Here is a 21,617-nt window from a genome sequence, read left to right on the forward strand (position 1 = left end):
GGGTGGGGAGGAAGGTAGTGCTCAGCCAGCCACTACACAAGAAATGAAGACTCCCCTACCCCCTTGCCACTAGGCAGAGGAATGTGACCTAAGAACCAGGTGAGTGGAAGCAGGTTCTTGTTCAGCACAGCAGGTGAACCCCCCTGTTGCCTACTCACCTTCCCAGGTGCCTCTACATACACAACAGTTATGAGGCTCTGGAACTTAATGGGCAAGCAAATGGCAATGTGGACAAAGGTCCATCCACACTGGGGGAGTTGCCAAGGGCAAGTCAATCTATGCCCCACATCACAACAACTCCCACCAAGAAAAAAAAAAAGAAGGGTTATTGTCATAGGGAACTCCCGTCTGAAGGGAATGGAAGGCCTGATTTGCCATCCAGACCCAACCTATAGGGAAATCTGTTGTCTCCCTGGAGCTCAGGTAAGAGACATCAAAGCCACTCACCTGGTACACCCCTCTGATTATTACCCTTTATTGGTTTTTCATGTTGGCACTGATAAGATAGAAAAGAGAAGACCAAAAGTGACCGAAAGGGACTTTAGGGCTTTGGGGCAATTGGTTGAAGGATCAGGTGCACACAAAAGAGCAAAAGCAAGAGGACTCATGTCAAGATATAGACAGTTTAATAAATGAAGAAAAGAGGGGAAAAAACAAATAACACATAGGCAATCAGTTCTGATGCAAAGGCACTCACCATCTCCTACAAGTAAACTGATGCCCATCCAATCTCTAAGCAATGCCTTCTCTGGAAGACAATGTCCCCTGCCCCAGCCTCACCTTGGCCCAGTTTCCCCCTCCCCCTGCCCTGCCCTGCCCTCTCTTCTCCTCTCCCCTCCCTTTCTCCTTTTCATATTTTATTTTTAGCATTGTATTAATGATATTGAATATCCTTTCAGACAGTTTAGGTCACTAATCCTGGCTGCTTCCCTGACCAACTTTTTGCTCACTCCCAGTAGTATGGGGAAGTTCACATCCTGAAGCTGATGGGCTCTACCAAGCAACCTAAGAGGGAATTTGCTGCTTCCAGACATTCATCCAGATGGATCTCTGCAAGTAGAGAGAAAAGGTAGAGGATGGACACAACTCAGAAAGGGAAGACAGTGTGTACTGACAGTCTCATAGACTGCCACACAGGAGCACAGGGAAAGAAGAACATGGCTGTTTGCTGTGCAAGTTTGTGGGAAATGCCTAGAGTATGACTCCTCCTAGCAAAATCTACTTACCAGTTTGGTCCCGTAGCCACCTACAAGACTTGGCCTCCAGAAGTTCTGACCAAGATACCCTCCATTTATACCGGTGCAACCAGACTAAGGCCAACACTGTGGCCCAGGCAGTTGGCTTCACATGCTGTGGAGGAAAATGGAACAGTCAGGGGGAAAAGAAAGACCAAACCTAAAATAGCACAAACCTTTGGACAAATCTTTGCCTGAAAGGAGGACTATACACACACACAAACTCTCTGAGCTTCTGAAATCCTCAGTGCAAGAAAGTTCCCAGATACCTGTGTTGATTACATCTCTCCTTTCTACAAGCAGACAGCCTCAATATCCTGACTGTTCTGATCTTCTCCTGCTGGTTCAGCTCAGACTGGAAACTTGGAGAAGATAAAAGTTCAGCTCATGATATTTCCCCCCACCCGCCCCTGATCTGCTTACCTTACTGGGCCTTTGGCCCTTAACTTCAGCCTTGCTGAGCCCCAAGGCTGAGGTCAGGGCTGAGGTCAGGTCCCATGAGCCATTTGCTTTCTGGAGTGCCACTACTGCCCTGAGACTGGAGAAGTCACACAGTCTTGTTGACAACGGTGAAATTTTCCAGTCCCAACTTATGTGAAATGGTGGTGGTTCCTCCATCACCAGCTCTTCAGGAGGAGATTCCTGCTCTGGAAGACAGAAATATTCACATAGCTCCTATGAAATAAGCAATGGTTAGTAACCTTAAATTCTACCTTCTCCAGATATCCTCAACTGTCCTACATCCTTTCTGGGCTTTCCAAAGTTTTCCCAGACCTCCAAAGGCATCCTGGACTTTTCCAGAACTCCCAGAGCACCCTCAAATTTTCCCAGTCCCCCACAGGTATACTGACACTGCTGATCTTATAGGTCTTTTCCAACCTAAATGATTCTATGATCATTAAAGGTTCCTTCCAATCCAAACCATTCTATGATTATACAGCATTTAAAACCTCACTTCATCCTTCTCCACCATCAATTCTTGAACCCAGTCTCAACATGAGCTGCTCCTTTCCACATTCTGGGATATAAGACTTCTTTGAAGCTACAACAGCACTGCAATACGTGAGTGTGAAGGTGAGGAGGGTCAAGCACAGACCATAGGATATTAATGTTCTAGGCATGTCCAAGTTCTGCAGCAGAATTAACAGCTTTTATGGGCAGAAGAAGTATTGGGGAACAAAGAAGTTGGGGGCAGAACCAGGGATCATGTAAAGCTAGCCTAAATGTATACAATGTAATTTAGGTTGGCAGGAATCTCTGGAGGTCATCTAGTCCAATGCCATAATTCAAGGAAGTTTTCATTTCGATCAGCTTACCCAGGAACTTATCATGAACATCTCCAAGGTTGAGGATTCCAACAGTTCTTGGTTATTATGATTTAAAACAAAACAAAACAAAACAAAAACTTCCTTATACCCATTCAATATTTCCCTTGTTCCAACTTGTATCAATTGCCTCTTATCCTAAGGCCATGTACCTCCAAGTCTCTGTATTCTTTGGATCTTCCTCCAGTCAGGTAATTATAGACAAAAATAAGGTATCCTTAATAACAAAACGAGTTCCTTCAACTTCTTTTTGCATGCCATGTAGTTCAGCCCCCTCATTTTAGTGGCCTTCCTCTAGATTCATTCTAGTGTATCAATGCCTTTATCGTAATGAGAGAGTTTCCAGTAATTCACATGCCTTTTCTTTCTGTTTGGACACTAGAGTCAGGCTCAGCTGACTCTGGATGCCTCCGCTGAAAGTCCTAGTTTGTTCTCACCAGTGCCTGGGCACTATACTTATTCTGGAGCTGCAGGTCTGCAGGTTGAGCAGGAGCCTTCCTATTGGTGCCAGAAGTCACAAGCCTCCAGCTTTCTCCATTCTGACTGTGAATTCCAGATGTCCTTGCTTCAGGTCACTCAAAATCTTCTCTCTGCAGACTTTCCACAAAGACCACAGCAATCTCCTCTTCATTCACCCTGATGGTGTGCAGTGTGCTCTTTACTTTTCGTTCCTTCAGATAGCAGCTCCAGGCCTTGTCTAGAGTATACCTCTCACAGAGGAGGGCACTTCTGCCCCAGCACCAGAGAGAAGCACTAGCCTCTCTCTTCAGCTCAAGACCTAGACAGCAGTCTCTTCCTTTCATGTTCTGTCTGGACTGAGGCTTCCAATGCACTAAGGGCAAATTTGCTTTGCCTATTTCTCCATCCGTCACCAGCACAGTGATAATCAGGAAGTCTGGTGAGAAAATAAATACTGAAAGGAGAGTTCAACTGTTATGCAACACATCCGAGGATCCACAGTTGAGAATTTTCTACTTACCTTTACGGGGGGATGAGAGCTTGGTCAGTACTACAGCATCAGAGGCTTTGGGATGAAGCATCTCAAGACAGAACTGGAACTTTTGGACCATCCAAAACTTGGTGGAGTTGAACCACACAGGCCTGAAGCCACACCAGAGAAGCTGGCAGGGAACCAGGTTGTGAGAGGGAGGAAGCAGCATAGGGGAGTCTAGAGGCAAAGAATCTGAGAGAGAGGCAGGAAGATGGGGAGTGAGGGTTAGACTAATGTATTTAAGAGATAGGCAAACGGTTATTCAGGCCCACAGGATATGGGGCTGGTGATGGTGAGGAGGCATCAGACCAGCAAGTTCCACTTTCCCCTTACAATCCTATCCCCACTATTCTTGGCCTTACCATGGTGCCAGGTATCCATCAGTTCCATGCGTACAGCTATGCTGGATGTGAAGGGGGATTGGACCCCCAGGCTGAGGCTGAACGTAACTGCATTCTGCCAGATGTCCTTCTCTGACCTGCTTGTCCCATCCCGGGACAGTTTCCACAGCAGATGCATCATGGCCATACGGTGCACAGGCAGCCTGCAGAGAAAGGGGGTTAGTCCTTGTTTCCACTGTGGGTAGGGGGATGAGATCATAGAATCATAGAACGATTAAGGTTGGAAAAGACCTCCAAGATCATCTGGTCCAACCATCCCCCTACCACCAATATTGCCCACTAAATCATGTCCTTAAGCACCACGTCCAACCTTTCCTTAAACACTCCCAGAGACGGTGTTAAAGCGACAAATGAGTCCCAGCACTCATTTCCAGGGACTATCAGAACCAAGGAAACACAACTGGGATCCCTGGTCAGGTTTCCTAGGACTTGCACTAAGAGTGTTTCAAATCTCATTTTTCCAAAATCTGAGTGAAAGAAACGATTACCAGGGTTCTGCATCTGTGTTTGCAAAAGAATTTCAAAAAAGCTACACTAAGCCATGTCCCTAAGCACTATGTCCAACCTTTCCTTAAAAACCCCCAGGGACAGTGACGCCACCACCTCCCTGGGCAACCCATCCCAATGCCTGACTACTCTTTCTGAGAAGAAATGTCTCCTCACTTCCAACCTCCCCTGGTGCAACTTGAGGCCATTCCCTCTTGTCCTATCACTGGCTATCTGCAAGAAGAGGCCAACACCCAGCTCCCCACACCTTCCTTTCAGGTAGCTGTAGAGAAGCAGTAAGATCTCCCCCGAGCCTCCTCTTCTTCAGACTGAACAACCCTAGTTCCCTCAGCTGCTCCTCATAAGACTTGTGCTCCAGACCCTTCACCAGCTTTGTAGCCCTTCTCTGGACATGCTCCAGGGTCTCAATGTCCTTCTTGTAGTGAGGAGCCCAACACTGAACACTATTCAAGGTGTGGCCTCACCAGAGCAGAATACAGATCACATCCCTGGTCCCACTGGCTACATTATTCCTGATACAAGCGAGGATGCCGGTGGCCTTCTTGGCCACCTGGGCACACTGCCAGCTCGTGGTCAGGCGAGCATCAATCGGCACCCTCAGATCCTTTTCTTCTGCACAGCTTTTGAACCACTCTGCCCCAAGCCTGTAATGCTGCATGAGGTTGTTGGGACCAAAGTGCAGGACCCACCACTTAGACTTGTTGAACATCATCCCATTATCCTCTGCCCATTGATCTGACCTGTCCAGGTCTCTCTGCAGGGCCTTCCTGCCCTGCAGCAGATTGTCGCTTCTCCCCAGCTTGGTGTTGTCTGCAGACTTACTGAGGGTGCACTTAATTCCCTCATCCAAATCATTAATAAAGATATTAAAGAGGATGGACCCCAACACTGACCCCTGGGGAACATCACTGGTGACCAGTCACCAGCTGGATTTCAATCTGTTCACCACCACTCTCTGGGCCCAGCCGTCCAGCCAGTTTTTAACCCAGCAAAAAGCGTACCTGTCCAAGCCATGGGCTTCCACCTTCTCCAGGAGAATATTGTGGGAGACCATGTCAAAGGCCTCGCTGAAGTCTAGGTAGACTACGTCAACAGTGTTTCCCTCAACCAAGGCTGCTGTGGAGGAGCAGCAGGAGTAAAGATGAGGGGGCAGTGGGGCAATGGTCACCCAAATCCTCTCCCCATGTCAAGGCAGAGGAGATAAGTTGGGAGCACTGGAAACCTATATTGTCTTCCCGTCTCAAGGTATGCAAGCAAAGGACACCTGTTGTCCCTCCTTGAGACCTTGATAATATCCCTTTGTCTTTGTGGGCCATTATGTTATCCTCTCACCTGTCATCTGCTGATGGGAGCAGTGAGAACCTGAGTGTGTAATCGAAGGACTGACTGCCTACAAGGTACTTTAGGGTCACAGCTGCCACATCTGCCTCTGGATCCTGGGGACACAAGGGAAAGAATCAGACAGAAAAGTTTACCTGCAAAGCACAGGGAGGCTGGCCACTTAGCGTCCATCTCTGCTCTGCTAAAGTAGTAGATAGATGTCCGTAGTTGGAGCAGAGGCAGTGGCATCTCGGAGGGAAAAGACAGGGTTCACAGAGACATAACACTGGTCTTTCCCAGGTCTTGTAGAGGTGAACAATTCCCTGTGTTGAGAACATGAAACTGGGAGTGTTTCCTATACCTTCCAGAAAGCCTTGCTCCTGGATCTGATCTCTCACCTGTGCTTGTCCATGGATCTGGGCATAGATGATGCTCTGATGTCCCTGGAAGATCGACTCGGGAGCTTTTCTAATCATTGTCACCTCCAGGCCTGGTGGAAGGTCCCAGTGCAGTGAGATCTCACTTGCCAGAGGCTTCAGGGCCTGCTGCAGGCATTTCACTGCCTGGTGAGGGGACACAGAGAGCACAGACTGCTGGAGGGGGTCTCTGAGTTGGCGTGGATGATGGCATTTGGATCGCCTTGCATATCTAGGAGAACCATTGGAAGTGCTGTATAGAGCAGTGGGAATGCTGGAAGCACAGGTGACTGGGGAGTTACCTCAGATGTCATGTCCAGTTTGGAGTGGATGCACACACATTCACCCTTCGTCTCCAGGGAAATAGCCTGGCAAAGGTTGAAGCTGTCACAGCTGTTAACAGGAAAACAGAAACACCTGTACAGGAAAAGAGAGAAAGGTTAGAGAGTGGACAAAGGTGAGAGGTAAGAATGGCAAGATTGGTATAAAGGAAAGGTAAGACTGTTTTTAATTGTAGGAATGAAACTGTGATTCAGCATTCTCTCACCCTGGAGTGAGAGAGTTTGCCTGCTGTGTAGGGAGAGGTTAAACTTTTTGGGGTTATAGAGGTCATGGGAATGGATTTTGGGCCCTCAGAGCATACTGAGGTATTGCATGGTGAGGGGAAAAAGAAAAGTGCTGAGAACAGCCTGGAAAAATTGTGAGAGAAGGCCCACTACAAGAAGAGCATAGGCAGTCTTAGTGAGGTAAGGAAAGAGTGTGTGGAGGTCATTGCTGAAGTTCCACCAAAGAGAAGATGTAGGACAGACTAGGACCTGAGAGAATTTTTGAAAGACTGACAGTCAGGGCGAGTGACCATGTTGGGGGACAGGAACAGGGCTCCCCCATTACCGTTGGTCATCACGGTAGCGGTGGACCTCAGCCATGATAGCTTCCTCTTCACTGGAGACCTTCCTCTGGATGAATATGAAGAGCTGAGGCAGAGAGGAGGGGAAACAAAGATTTTTAGGGCTGTGAACCCTCACAGAGGAAAGATACTGTCCTACAATGCAGGCAGCCTTACCCTTTTCCACCTTGAAAGAGGGAGAGAAAGGGATTGTGTTTCCTTTCAGGAACACCAAGACATCTGCTAGTAAAGTGGCATGCCACAAGGAATATCCACTTTCTCCAAAGGCAAATTCCACAGAAGCCCTCCTAAGCTGCTCTCCCCAATGACGGTGTCACGTTCTGACATTAGAATGCCCCCCTACATGGCAACTCTCAATGCAAGCGCCAGCAGCATGACTCATGATGCATACTGAAATCTGCCTTTGCCCCACTGTTTACATTCTTTCACTTCCCCGTTACACTTTGTGCCCTGATACCTGGCGGGGATGCTCATGAAGGAGTGGTGTGCTGTAGATTGTCTTTAGGAGGCCCAGGAGGTCACAGCCCCCTAGATCAGGGCAGATGGAAGAGAGGCGTCTCACAGCATTGTCCATGCTTTCTTGCGTGTATTCCACACTTTGCCTATGGGAGAGCAAGCAGAATGTCAGAGGGAGAGAACCTGGTCCACAGCTATCCCCATGATATCCACATGACCACTTCCCAGGAAAGCTCTACCTCACTACCAGTGTTCTAGAAGCAGCCTGAAAGGAGAACTTACTCTATCAGTGCCTCTAACAGATCCAACCCAACAGCTGCCATCCAGCTAGAGCTTGTCTCTAGTTTCACTTAGAAGAGTCATACTCAACTTGCCCCTTGGCCCTGCCCCAACATCACCCCCAACTCACGGATAGAAGGCTTTGAAAGTGGCCCCAAAACTGTAGATGTTGAAATAGCAGCCCACAGGCAAACTCTTGAGGAGGAAGAGCAGTGTGTTCTAGGGACAGACAGAACGATGGGAAGAGCTTAGATGGGAAAGCTAGGCAGAACATCCACTCCCACGAAGCAGCTTGCCTCTATCCCCACCACCTGAGCAGAAGTATTGTGAAAAGTCCACACTGAAGACCTCCTCAGATGGTACCTGTGCATCCTGGAAGAGGCTGCAGTCTATGAGAAAGAGGAATTCCCCAAGTTGGCCTGTACTGGGCACCACTTCAGGAATGCTGGGCTTCAGTGTCACCATCACCACAGGGTCTCCCAGCAGGGATCCTGGAGCGTGGGGGAGAAGCAAGGAGGATTTTTAGGTTGGAAACCCCTTCTCTGTCTCTTTGCTTTTGTCCTACATATTGCCCTTAGCTCCAACCTACGATATTAACTTAGAAGGAGCTGCTGACTCCCTCAAGGATAGAGAGGCCTTTCAAAGAGATCTTAACAAATTAGAGGGCTAGGCAAGCTCCAACAACATGACCTTTAACAAGACCAAGTGCCAAATTCTAGATGGGTCTAGAGGGGAGACTTATGAGGAGCAGCTGAAGTCGGTTGGTTGGTTTGTTCTAGAGAAGAGGAGACTGAGGGGAGACCTCACTGTGGCCTACAGCTTCCTCATGAAGGGGAGTAGAGGAGAAAGTGCAGATCTCTTCTCTTTGGTGACCAATGGCAGGACCTGGGGAATAGTATAAAGCTGTGTCCAGAGAGGTTCAGATTGAATATTAGGAAAGGGTTCTTCACTGAGAGAGCAATCGGGCACTGGAACAGGCTGCCCTGGGAAGCGGTCATAGCACCACACCTGTTGGACTTTGAGAAGCATTTGGAAAATTCTCTTAGGCATATGGTTTAACCTTAGGTAATCCTGAGTGAAACCATGATTTGGACTTCATGATCCAAGTGGGACCCTTCCAACTTGTGATATTCTGTGATTCTCTAATTTGATGAAGCTATTGCCTGAAAATTCCTCAGATTTCCCCAGTCTCCCTGGTGCCCAGTCTGCCATCCACACTCACCAGGTGCAGCTTTGGGATCTCTGCTCTCCACCACAGCACTGAGATTGTGAGGCCCTTTATAATACACAAGCAATTGCAAATCATCAAAGTGCCAAGGTGTTGATTTCAAGGAAACCTGAGGACAAGTAGGGTGTGGGGAGGAAAGAGAACCAAATAAAAGGACCAAGGAGTCCTTAGTATCATCAGTACATCACAGACCCTTCCCTACTTTGCCACTTTGGGACTCTGGCATCTGACAGGGCCATACCTCAGCAGATGTCTGATCTGGAGCTGTGTATTGCAGAGGGGTGTGGCTGCTGTTAATGTCTACATGAGACACACCACAGGCTGACTGCAGGCAGATTCTAAAGTGCAGGTTTTCCAGTATCTCGTCCTCAGAAATCTGCCAGTCTGTAGGGACAAAAAGATGTGAGAAAGTGAAAGGAGAGAATTTGGGCAGCAGACAGTGATTGTGGAGTACTATCTGTCATGGGTGGTGGTGGTGGGTCAGATGTGGAATCTGAGATTTTCTCACTGCAATGCTTGTATGGGGGGATCTGTAGTCTCACAGTGTGGACTGTATAGGAATTTGTGGGGTTCTTTTGCTGTGGAATATGTGGGGAGACCTGGGGGGCTTCTGGCTGTGAGGTATGAGGGGTTATTTTCAGATTCTATAGGTGTGGCATGTGTGCAGCTATGGGGTCCTGCCCCACAGAGATGGTGAGGAGGAGTGTGCTCCTCCCTGGTATAGGCACCCGTGGGATCACTCACTAAAGCACGTATGTTGGGGGAGAAGGTATCGTGACCAGCAAAACAAGGCAGCTCCATCAGTATGCAGCGGCAGCTCCTGGATATAGCACAGGTTGATGGCCACATCCCTGTTAGGAGGCAGGGTCCCCAAGAAACAGGCAAACACTGGACCCCAAATATCTGGCTGATCTTGCAGGTATCTCAAATTCTCCATGCCTGAAGTGGCTTTGTGCAGCTTCTGGGCCTACCACAAAGCGAGAAAAATGTGTTACTGAGGTCTCAGCAGAATTTTATTCTCTCACTTCCACACTTCACTTCAACCTGAACCCCTCTCCCTGCCCCATCAATCCCCCACCCCCACTCCCCCCCAAAGAATCAGAGTACCTCCTCCTTGTCCCAGAGCATTGCTTCAATACGGGTGTCCCCCATTGTAGCATAGAAGGTGTATACAACAGTGTCAGGGTCCACAGGAAAGACGAACATGATCTCCTCAGAGACTTGCTGCTTATTGCGGAAAAACAGCTTAGACTCCACATCAGCCACAAAGTCCTGGATGTTTACATTTACTGCCACAGATTCCAGCTGTATTTCTTGATATATTGAAAAGAACCATATTCCCCTGTCAAATAATCCTGAGGAAGACATAACAGTTGTCAGACTCACTGGTTGACTGTAGAGTATTTTACATTTAAAGTGTCTGCTAGCAATAGGCAACATTTGTGTGTCCAAACTTGCCACAGAAATACAATTTGCAAAAGCTGACAAACAGCAATGAAAGGTCCCTAAGGCTGCCAGTATGTGTCACTTGGACCACATTTCCTCATCTCTCTAAGCCCCGTTCTGTCTCGCATAGACCTCAGATCACCTAATTGTTCCATGCTTCACCTTAATTCAGACCTATCATGGCACTGTGACAAGTCTGTCCTTCAATATATGGAATGAGATAACCCCACAGCAAGCTTCATGCAAATGGCAGGAAATTCTCTGCAGCTCTTCAAACCTTCATGCTGTATCTCAGAGACAAGAAGCAAGTCCTACCTCCTGTTTTGAGACTAATGTTCCAGAGAGATTAACTTAAGTGCGTATACGACTCATTTTGCACTACTGAAAAGGAAGGAGGGACCATAGCATAACATAAAAAGTAGTCACAGGAGGTCCACATCATCGTCCCATTTCTTGATGGCTTCCCTGGAAAGCCCTAAGCACTATGGGTGAAATGAATCACATGTACAGCAACCTCTTTTTTCCTATGCAACTCAGAAAAAGTAAATACTGACTACAGGGCATGCCTCTGAGTTTCCAGAACACAAGGATATGTGCTTCCCTCTCAACCATTCAAGAAATCAGTTCCTTTCCACATTGATTTTCCAGTAAAAATCCTCCCCACTGTTCACAGACACCACACTCCTGGCCCCAACTCACCCCTGTACATACGACGCTTTCTCAGCATGCCACTTGGCCTCATCTTGACTTGAAGGTTGAGGTTGAAGACAGGTTCTGTGTGGGAAAGAGCATAAAGTGAGTTATGAGGACCTCATGAAAGAAACTGGGCACCTCCATCTTCCCTTCCTCTAAGACAGGAAGCTCCCACCAGTGTACAAGATGACTCTTGCTTCCTCATATCCTTATCTCAAGATTGTTTTTCACTAGCCTGGTAGTAGATTGGTAGGAGAGAGGCCTGCAATAGGAACTGCAGATGTCCAAAAAATCTGTTGCCTCAAGTTGTGTGTGTGTGTGCGCTTAATTTACACTAGACAGGGAAGGGAAGGTGGCAGAAATAATGGTCAGAGACTGAGAAACAAGGCAGAGCATGGGTTTGGGCCTGAGCGATGGCAACTGCACATGGAGGAAACCAGCACCAATGACAGGAAGAAATGGACAGAGGAGGGGTGGACAAAGAGCAGATGAAACATAGTCTGGGCAGATGGGTGGATGCATATATGGATTTGTGGGAGGAGAGTGGCAAAGCTGTTGGTTGAAGAGGGCAGTACTTAGTGGCAGGAGGAGTGAATGGCAGAAAAATATGAATGTATGGGAAGTTGGGCAGGAGGATGGAATTTGTGGTTGGATGCAAGGATGGCCATCCAGGCCAGTGGGGGGAAGATGAGTCTGTGGTGGTTTTACCCAGCTGGACAGCTAAGCTCCACCTCAACTGCTCTCTCACTACCCCTCCTCAAAGGGAAAGAGGGAGAACATAAGATGAAAAGGGCCTAAGGGCTGAGATAAGGACATGGCAATCATTCAGTAATTATTGTGACAGGCAAAACAGACTCAGCATAGGTAGGCTAGAGAAATTTATGACCTATTACTAACAAAACAGAGGAATGAGAAACTAAAAAAAAAAAATACCTTCCCCTCATCCACCCTCTTCCAATTCCTCCACCTGAGTGGCGCAGGGGAATGGGGAAATGGGGGCTGTGGTCACTATATAGCACTTCATCTCTGCCACTCCTTCACAGTCACTCTGTCCCTGCTCCACATAGGGTCCCTCACATGGGATGCCGTCTTCCTGAACTGATCCTGTGTGGGCTTCCCACAGGCAGCAGCTCTTCAAGAACTGTTCCAATATGGGTCTGTACCACAGGGTCCACCTGTCTGAAGCAGACTGCTCCAGCATGAGTCCCCCATGGGTGGCAGCACACCCCAAATCCCCTGCCCCACTGTGGAACCCATGGTGGGACCCCGTTCTCTACGGTCTGCAGCATGGAGATCTGCTCTGCTGTGGGACCCATGGGCTGCAGGGGGACAGCCTGCTCCAGCAGGGACCTCTCCACAGGCCGCAGGGGAACTTTGTTCCAGCTCCTGGAGCACCTCCTGCTCTCCTTCACTGACCTTGGTGTCTTCAGGGATGTAGTAGATCCGCTACTTGACGGGGAAGGTCTCCTCACAGACAATGACATATGCAAAGCAGAGACGTTTAATGCCTTCTTCACCTCTGTCTTCAATGCTGATGGTGGGCTTTGGGACCCTGGTTGACCTGAGTGGGAGGACCATGACGGTGGGAATAACAAAAACCCAACCAACCCTGAACATGTGCGGAATTTGCTACTCCACCTGGATCCATACAAGTCCATGTGTCTGGATGGGATCCATCCCAGGGTGCTTAAAGAGCCAGCTGATGTCATCACGGGTCCTCTCTCAATTATTTTTCAATGATCTTGGGAATCTGGAGAGGTCACAGTGGACTGGAAGCTGGCAAATGTTGTCCCAGTTTTCAAGAAGGGTAAGACCTAGCAATTACAGGCCAGTCAGTCTCACGTCAGTGCCTGGTAAAATTATGGAGAAGATGATTCTTGAAGTTATTGAAGCGCACCTGGGGGACAATGCGGTCATTGGTCCCAGCCGATATGGGTTCATGAGGGATAGGTCCTGCCTTACAAATTTGACTTCCTTTTATGATAAGATCACCCATCTAGTTGATCAAGGGAAACCAGCTGATGTGATCTTTTTGGACTTCAGCAAGGCTTTTGACACGGTTTCCCATAGGATCCTACTGGACAAAATGTCCAGCATACAACTTAACAAAAACATCAAATGATGGGTGAGCAATTGGCTGACAGGCAGGTCTCAAAGGGTTGTGTTAATGGGGCCACATCTGGCTGGCAGATGGTCACTAGTGGGGTCCCTCAAGGCTCCATTTTAGGGCCAGTCCTCTTCAATGTTTTTATAAATGATTTGGATATAGGACTAGAAGGTGTTCTGAGGAAATTTGCTGACGACACCAACTTGGAGAGTTATGGACTCTGATGAGGGTGGAAAGGCCTTGCAGAGAGATCTAGACAGATTGGAGAGCTGAGCGATCACCAACCACATGAAGTTTAACAAGAGCAAGTGCTGGGTCCTGCACCTGGGACAGGGCAACCCTGGCTATATGTACAGACTGGGCGATGAGATGCTGGACAGCAGCCCCGCAGAGAGGGATCTGGGGGTTGTGGTCGACTGCAAGTTGAATATGAGCCAGCAGTGTGCCCTGGCAACCAGGAAGGCCAACCGTATCCTGGGGTGCATCAAGCACAGCATCGCTAGTCGGTCGAGGGAGGTGATTGTCCCACTCTACTCTGCGCTGGTCCGACTTCACCTCGAGTACTGTGTGCAGTTCTGGGCACCACAGTACAAGAAGGACATTAAACTGTTGGAGAGTGTCCAGAGGAGGGCAATGAAGATGGTGAAGGGCCTAGAGGGGAAGACGTATGAGGAGCGGCTGAGGGCACTGGGCCTGTTCAGCCTGGAGAAGAGGAGGCTGAGGGGGACCTCATTGTGGTCTACAGCTTCCTCGTGAGGGGGAGTGAAGAGGCAGGTGACCTATTCTCTGTAAACACCAGTGATAGGACCCGCAGGAATGGTGTTAAGCTGAGGCAGGGGAAATTTAGGCTGGACATCAGGAAGAGGTTCTTCACCGAGAGGGTGGTTGCACACTGGAACAGGCTCCTCAGGGTACAGTCACTGCACCAAGCCTGTCTGAATTTAAAAAGCGATTGGACTGTGCACTTAGTCACATGGTCTAAACTTTTGGGCACACCTCTGTAGCACCAGCAGTTGGACTTGATGATCCTTATGGGTCCCTTCCAACTCAGGATATTCTAGGATTCTATGTTTCTCAGTCCTCTCACTCCCAGCTGCTGTGTGCAGCAGATCATCCCTTTCTTAAATCTGTTCTTACAAAGGCACAAACAACATCGATTATTGGCTCCACTCTGGCCAGGGTTGGGTCCCTCTGGGGCTAATGAAACTGGCCCTTATCTAACACTGGGCAGCTTCTGGACTCTTCTCACAGAGGCCACCTGTGCAGCCCCCCACTACCAAAACTTTAGATCATCATTCAAAATCATTAGATATCATTAGAAATCATTAGATTTCTATTGGATAATTATCATCATCTCAGAAGTCATTAAAATATTCAAATGTCCCTGAAACATGCACATTTGTTTCTACCGGTGGTCTTTTAGGGTTTTCTGGTGGACATCAATAGTCTTCCTCACTGTGTTCACTGCTTGGACCCGGCTCTTGTGCATGAGCTAGACATCTTGTTCTTTCTTTTCTTATTATTTCATGTTCGGCCTGCATATACTGAGCTTAGTCATTTACACATCCAAGAACATACGCATAGCATGAGTCCTCATCTCATCTTCTTTTGACACATCCTCCAGGCCTGCATCATCTTGCCTTCACTTTGAGGTTCAAGTCTGTATTTGCTTATAGATGAAGCTGGCTAAGTAATACAATGTTTCTAAACTTCCTCCTATATAACTAATCATAGCAAAGGTTAGACCTATCTGCTCATAATGCATTTCAAATTTTGCTCCATTGCTCTATCAAAAGGGAGAAAACATATGTCCTTTTGTTTTGATATCAGTTTGACCAAGTACCAATGGTAGGACACGGTTGCCAGCTAGCAGCACTAAGAAGCTGTAAGAGAGCTAAAGAAATAGAGCTTAGCCAAACAGCCCTGAGCAGAGGTGGTCCAGTCCCCAGTCAGGAAGCTGGCCAGCAGCCTGAGCATTGTGGTGGAAGTGTAGCAGGTCTCCAAGCTGGACAAATACACCAGCACATCAGTTTGTGCAGATGCTGATCTGTCACCATCAGCAATGAAGGTTTTCCTAAGCACAGTCTGCAAAAAGAGAGGGAGGAGGAATCAAAGCACCTAGAATCAGGTGTGCTCCCAAATGCCAACATTTTCCCATTCTTTCTCCATGCTATGTTGTTGGTTTTCTCTTCCCCTCCCTTCACAAAGAGCCCTTAGGAGAGAGAATATTTGTGAAAGAAAGTACTGTCAGAGAGAAAGCAGGGCTGAACACACATCAGTCAGTGTTCAGATTCCATTCAGGGGCTCCATACTTACTGGAAGAAGAGGCACAGGTTCTCAGTGAGAGCTTGTCCTAAGACAGTTCCCTCCAACAAAACAGTTGGGTTACCCCATGAAGTTGTTCCATGAAGGGTATTTGCTTAGACTTCAACAGTCCAATTACTAGGCCTGAAGTTATTCCCAGCATGCTCTTCACAAGTGTTAAGGACAGAGTTCCTTTTGCTATCAGGCAGGAGAAAGACAGCTTGGAAAGTGTGTATGAGGAGATGTAAATCTTGGATTCACAGGAAATGAAAGAGGGACCATTAGAGCATAGAATTAAATCATGATCCAGCACAAATATATTTAACTTTGATTATGGAATGGCAGAAGTTAACCATTGCTTGCAGAATTGCTGCATGAGCGTATATAATTAATTATTAGTCCATGTGATGTATAATATAATAACATCACTAATAGGAAAGCTCCAGAATAAGGACAAAGTGGCTGCTTCTGGGTCAGTTTCAACTGACTCTTCAAAAAGACAGAACTGGCTTAGCAAGGATGATAAACAATCTGCCTGAAGAAATTGAGGAAGTACAGAAAGCTACAGGCCATTGAATTTAGAGGAGATAAAAGACAGGTCAGGGTCTATGTGGTGTCATTAGGAAGAAAATTACCAGTGAAGAACACACTGTAAACTAGTGGGTCTAGTAAATTGCTGTAAGTACGCAGCAATCTTGACCAAGTGAACATTGCACACAGAGGAGCTGTTGATCCACATATTAGTTAACCTGATGTGTTGGGTCTGTCTGGGATGGAGTCACCTTTCCCTGCAGCAGCCCACACAGTGCTGTGCTCTGCACTCATAGCTGGAACAACACTGGTATCACTCCGGTGTTGTGTCTATTGCTGCATAGTGCTGGCACAGCATCAGTACTCCTTCCAAGGCCCCAAGAGCCAGCAGGCTGGGGGTGTGCAAAGGATGGGGAGGGGACATCGCCAGGAAAGCTGACCTAAACCAATCGAAGGGATATTCCATAACACCTGATGTCACACTCAGCAATAAAAGGGGGGCTCTCGTGGGGGAGAGGGCTGTTCCTCCTGAACAACCACTACGCGTTTTGAGGCCCTGCTTTGCAGGACATGGCCAAACACCACTCGTTGATGGGAAGTAGAGAATAATTTTTTTCCTTCTCTCTGTGCTTCCGCGCGGACTTATTGTTTCTGTTTCTTTTTCTCCCCCTTCCCTAGCTGCTTTACAGCTTCTAGTTCCCAGCATCGAAGAAAGGTAACATTTTCTGTACCATCCTCTCTTTTGGGTTAGCTTTAATAAAGAGCATATTAAATGATACTTTACAAAGTCTGAGTGCTATTTTTTTTTTTTTTTTTCTTCTTAATGCAAAACATGATGCAAACATCTTCTCCGGGCCTGCTCAACATGTCAGGAGGGAGGATCTTGAAGCCCTTGTGCTGTGAATGTTGACTCCAAGGGCTAATACACAGGTCCTGTGGACCTCAGCAGGTTAGTAGATCTCAGGGATGTGCAAATGCTTGTCCTAAAGGAATGTGAAAAGGTCTGCATACCTTCAACATTATACTGCTATCAGTAACCATGATTGTGTGCAGCTACATTTCTGGTAGGTATTCACTGACAATTATCAGAATTAATCACAGCACAGTTAGATTGTAGTCACATGCTGACAGATTTCATCAGACTTAACTGACCTAAATGTACTTGTTATTGCTGTGATTATAACACCAATGTGCCGTGGTTTATGTAAGCTGTTAAAGATCATTAAGCATGTTCTTCATAGAGTCCCAAGTTTCTTTCTTCATTACCTAATGCTTCACATTTTCCAGTAACAGAAAATGCTTCATACGCTCCCCAAGTGATGTCATATCATAGCAGATGTCCTTTTTCGTATCAGTAGAAGAATTGGCACTGCATTTATTGGCTGCTTTGTCCTGTAGGTTTGTTCAGGATTGCCAGTAGGTGGCTGAGTGATGGTTAAGTGGGCAAGGAGCATCACCTAGCGCATGCTTATGGTAAATACCCAGAATGTGCCGTAGTGATCTTGGCTGGAGAATCCTCACACACGAAGGAGTTGGTGGTCCACACAATAGTTAACCTGAGGAAGCACAGGCCTGCTCTGTGTTGTGCTGCACATCTGGCTTCACCTTCGGGATTGTGCTGGGCTGCACAAATGCCTTGGCTGCAAGACAACCTCAGCCAGATCACTGTAACAGGGCTGACACTGTAGCCTGCTCACTGTAACATATTGCATGCTGATCAGGTAGATCATCATTTGATGTTGCACAGCCTGGGGTTCCCAACATTGATGGGGATGTGATTATCTATGCTATCCTCTCTCTATATGTCTCATATTTCTTTACTGTCCTACAACATAGAATGTCATTTTAAATGATATTTTACAGCATCTGAGTGTCCTTTTTAATGGGATCATAGTAAACCAGCAAATCCTGGTGCAAAACATTTGATGCAGGCATCAGATCCCAGTGAGAAATGCCTTTCTGGAAAAAGGAGGAAGACAGAATGAGTGCCCGGCTAGCCTGCATGAAAGTGTGGGGGCAGGTGAAAGGCATTTATTTGCTCAGGGGACTTCCCTGGTGCTTTTGGAAAGGGAAAAGGAAGTGCCTCAATGTTCCAGTCCAGCTGAAGTATTAACTCATTTCAAGGAGTAAGGTGTAAGGAAGGAAAATTTGCACTGTGTTTGGTTGGTACCTAAGTGCTTGAAGAAGCCACAGGGATATTTGGAGCTAAAGTGGCTCTGCCTCAGCTGCCCGTGCAGTAGCACCTGGGTGACAGGTTGCAAACAGTGGGGAGGAAGGGCGGGGTGGCTTGGGCACCTCTGAGGTATGAGCTTCTTGTTGGGGAGAATGGGGATTGGAGACCTTGGTGACCCTGGGATGAGGAGTGGAGAGCGGGGGGTAGGTGGACAAGTATGGCAACAGCATTTCTATCTGGCCATTGAAGATGACAAAGGCAAAGGAGAGGGGCTGAAAGGAAGCTTGGAGCACTGGGGCATCGGCCCTGCTCGCCTCTCCCCAGTCGATGAGGAAGAGGCATCTTGCTGAATTGTGTCCCCCCTCCTTGCAAATGAGACCAGGCAAGGGGGGACCCGTCTGCAGCACGGCTCACAGTGAAGGCTGGGAGGCTGGGGCGTGCGGGGGTGGGAGGGATGAGTGTCTCCCATGTGCTCTGCTTGTAACACTGGGCAGATGGTGTAATAAGCAATGGGCTATGACTGTCCTACATACAGGAGCAGAAGTCAGCCTAATGAATGGAAATCCATCCCATTGCCCCAGGAGTAAACATGAATGTTAACACAAGCAGGGTGAGAGCGGGAAGGGGATGAACTGTCTTGCAAAGTCATTCTAAGCTCTCAGCCAGGAAGATGTGATGCATGACCATGCAGTTCCATTCCAGGCATAATGATGCAGCACCTAGACAGAGCTCAGAACTGTTAGCTCTTGATGATCATCTGCAGTCATGGTGAGATTTCTGAGGGAACGGTTTTGGGAACCACCCTTTTGTTCCCAGGAGATGGAGAGCCTCCAGCAACCCTGACTCAGCTCAGCATTAATGGCAGTCTTGTATTCTCTGCCAGTACTGCCCCAAACAGTTACCAAGTTAAGGGGATTTTAACACATGTAAATTTGAAAGGACCTCATAAAAATCAGACAGTTTTTCATCTGGGTTTGGGGTCTTCACATAGCAAAAGTACAGAATGAGAAAAGTAGAAAAGAAGAAAGGAAGGAAAATGACTATGTCCAAACCTGCCATCAGGGACCATTCACCACAAAAAGTAAGGGTAGGTATAAGTGTCTGCACCTTACTCATATAAGAAAGCGATACTCTCATATACACATCATCTTTGTCCCTGGTGTTGCCAGAGACCCCTGTCTCCAGTCGGCCATCCTTGTTGCCAGTTTCTTTAAGCTGTACATGGATAAACCTCCAGTTGCTGGAGGACCCCATTGTCAGAGGGATTCCTGTGAAGACCATTTCTATTTGATAAAACTGAGTGCTGCTAAATTAGTAAAGATCTGACTAAGGATATAATTCTGTGATCATAGTAGAAATTTTGTTTTATCAGCAACCAATTTTAAGAAATCTAGTAACAAAATATGTATGCTTATTCACTTATTCTGTGTTAATATGAATTTATGAATATCATGATCTCTGTGTGTATGATCTCATGATCACTGCGTGTATGGCTCATTGGCAATTTGAATCTTAGCTTGCACACTTTCTGTCCTCGGCCATGAAGAGCCTAAATATATAGACAACATTTAAACTAACTTACTCAAACCAGTTCTATTTCTGCACTCTCCCTGAGGGCATACGTTGTTCTTAGTCTCATGCAAAAGCCCTGTAAGTAACAAGAGATGGAGAGACTCATTGCACAGAGCAACAGAAATGAACAGCAACACAAGTTCCATGCCCCTCAGCCTGGCAGGACTGAGCAATAAAAAACAGACAGACATGGAGAAGCCTCCTAACCTTTGCAGCAGTACAGCAAGCACAAACAAACGTGTGCATGTGCATGGAACAGATGTAAGGATGGAGGTAGAGGCACACACTCACCATGGAACAGGATGCTGCAGCAGGACCAACGAGCAGACAGACACAGGAATGGTTCTGTGACTGAACACTGTTAGCTGCAGCAGGAGGAGGAGGAAGAGGAGGAGGAGGAGGAGGGCTGATATCTGCAGGAAGTGGGAGGGACAGATAGGAACTGAGTTCCCTGTTACAGTGCCTGTGTGGCTGCCTGGAATGCAGACAAATGTGCACTCAGGGCTGGGAACTGAAGATGCTGCCGGTCCTTCCTGATGGGATGGGCTAGGGGGACTGGAGATACTACCAGCCCTGCCTGTTGGGATGGGTGGAAGGCACTGGGTGTATGGATGCTCAGGGTCTTTAGGCTGTTCTGAGATGTCAGTGGAGCCATAAAGAAAACAAGGCCATGGGGAATCTGAATGGGAAGTGCTTTTTGGGCCTGGATGGAGGAAAGAGGCCAGGAAAGGCACTGACAGAGACCATGTAATGTGTTGGCCACCTTCCGGGGACTCCGAGCCAGGGATGCCACTTGCAAAAGGCTTGATGTGTACAGCCAGGGCTATCAGGGAGCAACCTACAGCAGCGATGCACAGGGTGGGGTGTCTGCCCAGTACTGCCCACTCTGCTGAGGGACTGGGCTCAGGGGATGGGGGCAGGCTCATGTGTTCCCCTCAGGAAGCACCCCACAGCCAGAAGCAAAAGTGGGTGCTGATCAGGTAGTGTCTCCAAATGGCCACCTCAGTTTACCCTGCACCCACACAAGTACTTCAAACAAGTTCATCAGCTGGCCTTCCTGACGCTCTTCTCTGCCTTTTGTTTTGGTTCCGCTCGAGTGAGCAGCTGAGCTCCACCACAGCCACTCTCTCACTCCCCCTCCTCAAAGAGGAATGGGGAGAAAATATGATGAAAAGGGCTCAAAGGTTGAGATAAGGACAAGAAGATCACACAGTAATTATTGTAATGGGCAAAATAGACTCGGCATAGGGAGATAGTAAGATTTATTGCTCATTACTAACAAGCTAGAGAAGTGAGAAACAAAGGAAAGAAACCAAGAGCACCTTCCCCCCCCCCCCCCCCATCCACCCTCTTCCACCTCCTCCCCCCGAGCGGCGCAGGGGAACTGGGGAATGGGGGTTATGGTCAGTCTACAGCACTTCTTCTCTGCCACTCCTTCTCGGTCACTCTCATCCCCTGTGCTGTAGGGTCCCACCCACGGGATACAGTCCTTGATGAACTGATCCAGCGTGGGGTTCCCACAGGCAGCAGCTCTTCCAGATATGGGTCCGTACCATGGGGTCCATCCCTCAGGAGAAAACTGCTCCAACTTGGCTCCCCCACGGGCAGCAGCTCCGGCCAGGTCACCTGCTCCTGTGTGGTCTCCTCTCCACGGGCTACAGGTCCGGCCCAGAATCTGCTCCGGCAGGGGTCTTCCACAGGCGGCAGCCTCCATCGGTGCAGGGCC

General features: G+C 47.9%; 1 protein-coding gene across 1 annotated transcript; it reads right to left on the reverse strand.

Moving 5' to 3' along the window:
* Window positions 1-944: 944 nt before the first annotated feature.
* LOC137844613 (von Willebrand factor A domain-containing protein 5A-like) lies at window positions 945-20,280 on the reverse strand. The gene is made up of 18 exons (XM_068661085.1): window positions 20,183-20,280; window positions 11,211-11,285; window positions 10,173-10,420; window positions 9,810-10,032; window positions 9,307-9,449; window positions 9,060-9,174; window positions 8,201-8,328; window positions 7,968-8,056; window positions 7,560-7,704; window positions 7,087-7,169; window positions 6,498-6,612; window positions 6,178-6,342; window positions 5,792-5,895; window positions 3,914-4,095; window positions 3,540-3,743; window positions 1,659-1,882; window positions 1,227-1,350; window positions 945-1,050 (listed from the first exon to the last, which is right to left on the reverse strand). Exons 2-18 carry the CDS (start codon window positions 11,251-11,253, stop codon window positions 971-973), a joined length of 2,415 nt encoding a protein of 804 aa, XP_068517186.1. The 5' UTR covers window positions 11,254-11,285; window positions 20,183-20,280; the 3' UTR covers window positions 945-970.
* Between the last annotated feature and the right edge of the window lie 1,337 nt (window positions 20,281-21,617).

Source organism: Anas acuta, chromosome 25, assembly GCF_963932015.1.
Source record: "Anas acuta chromosome 25, bAnaAcu1.1, whole genome shotgun sequence".
Taxonomy (NCBI): domain Eukaryota; kingdom Metazoa; phylum Chordata; class Aves; order Anseriformes; family Anatidae; genus Anas; species Anas acuta.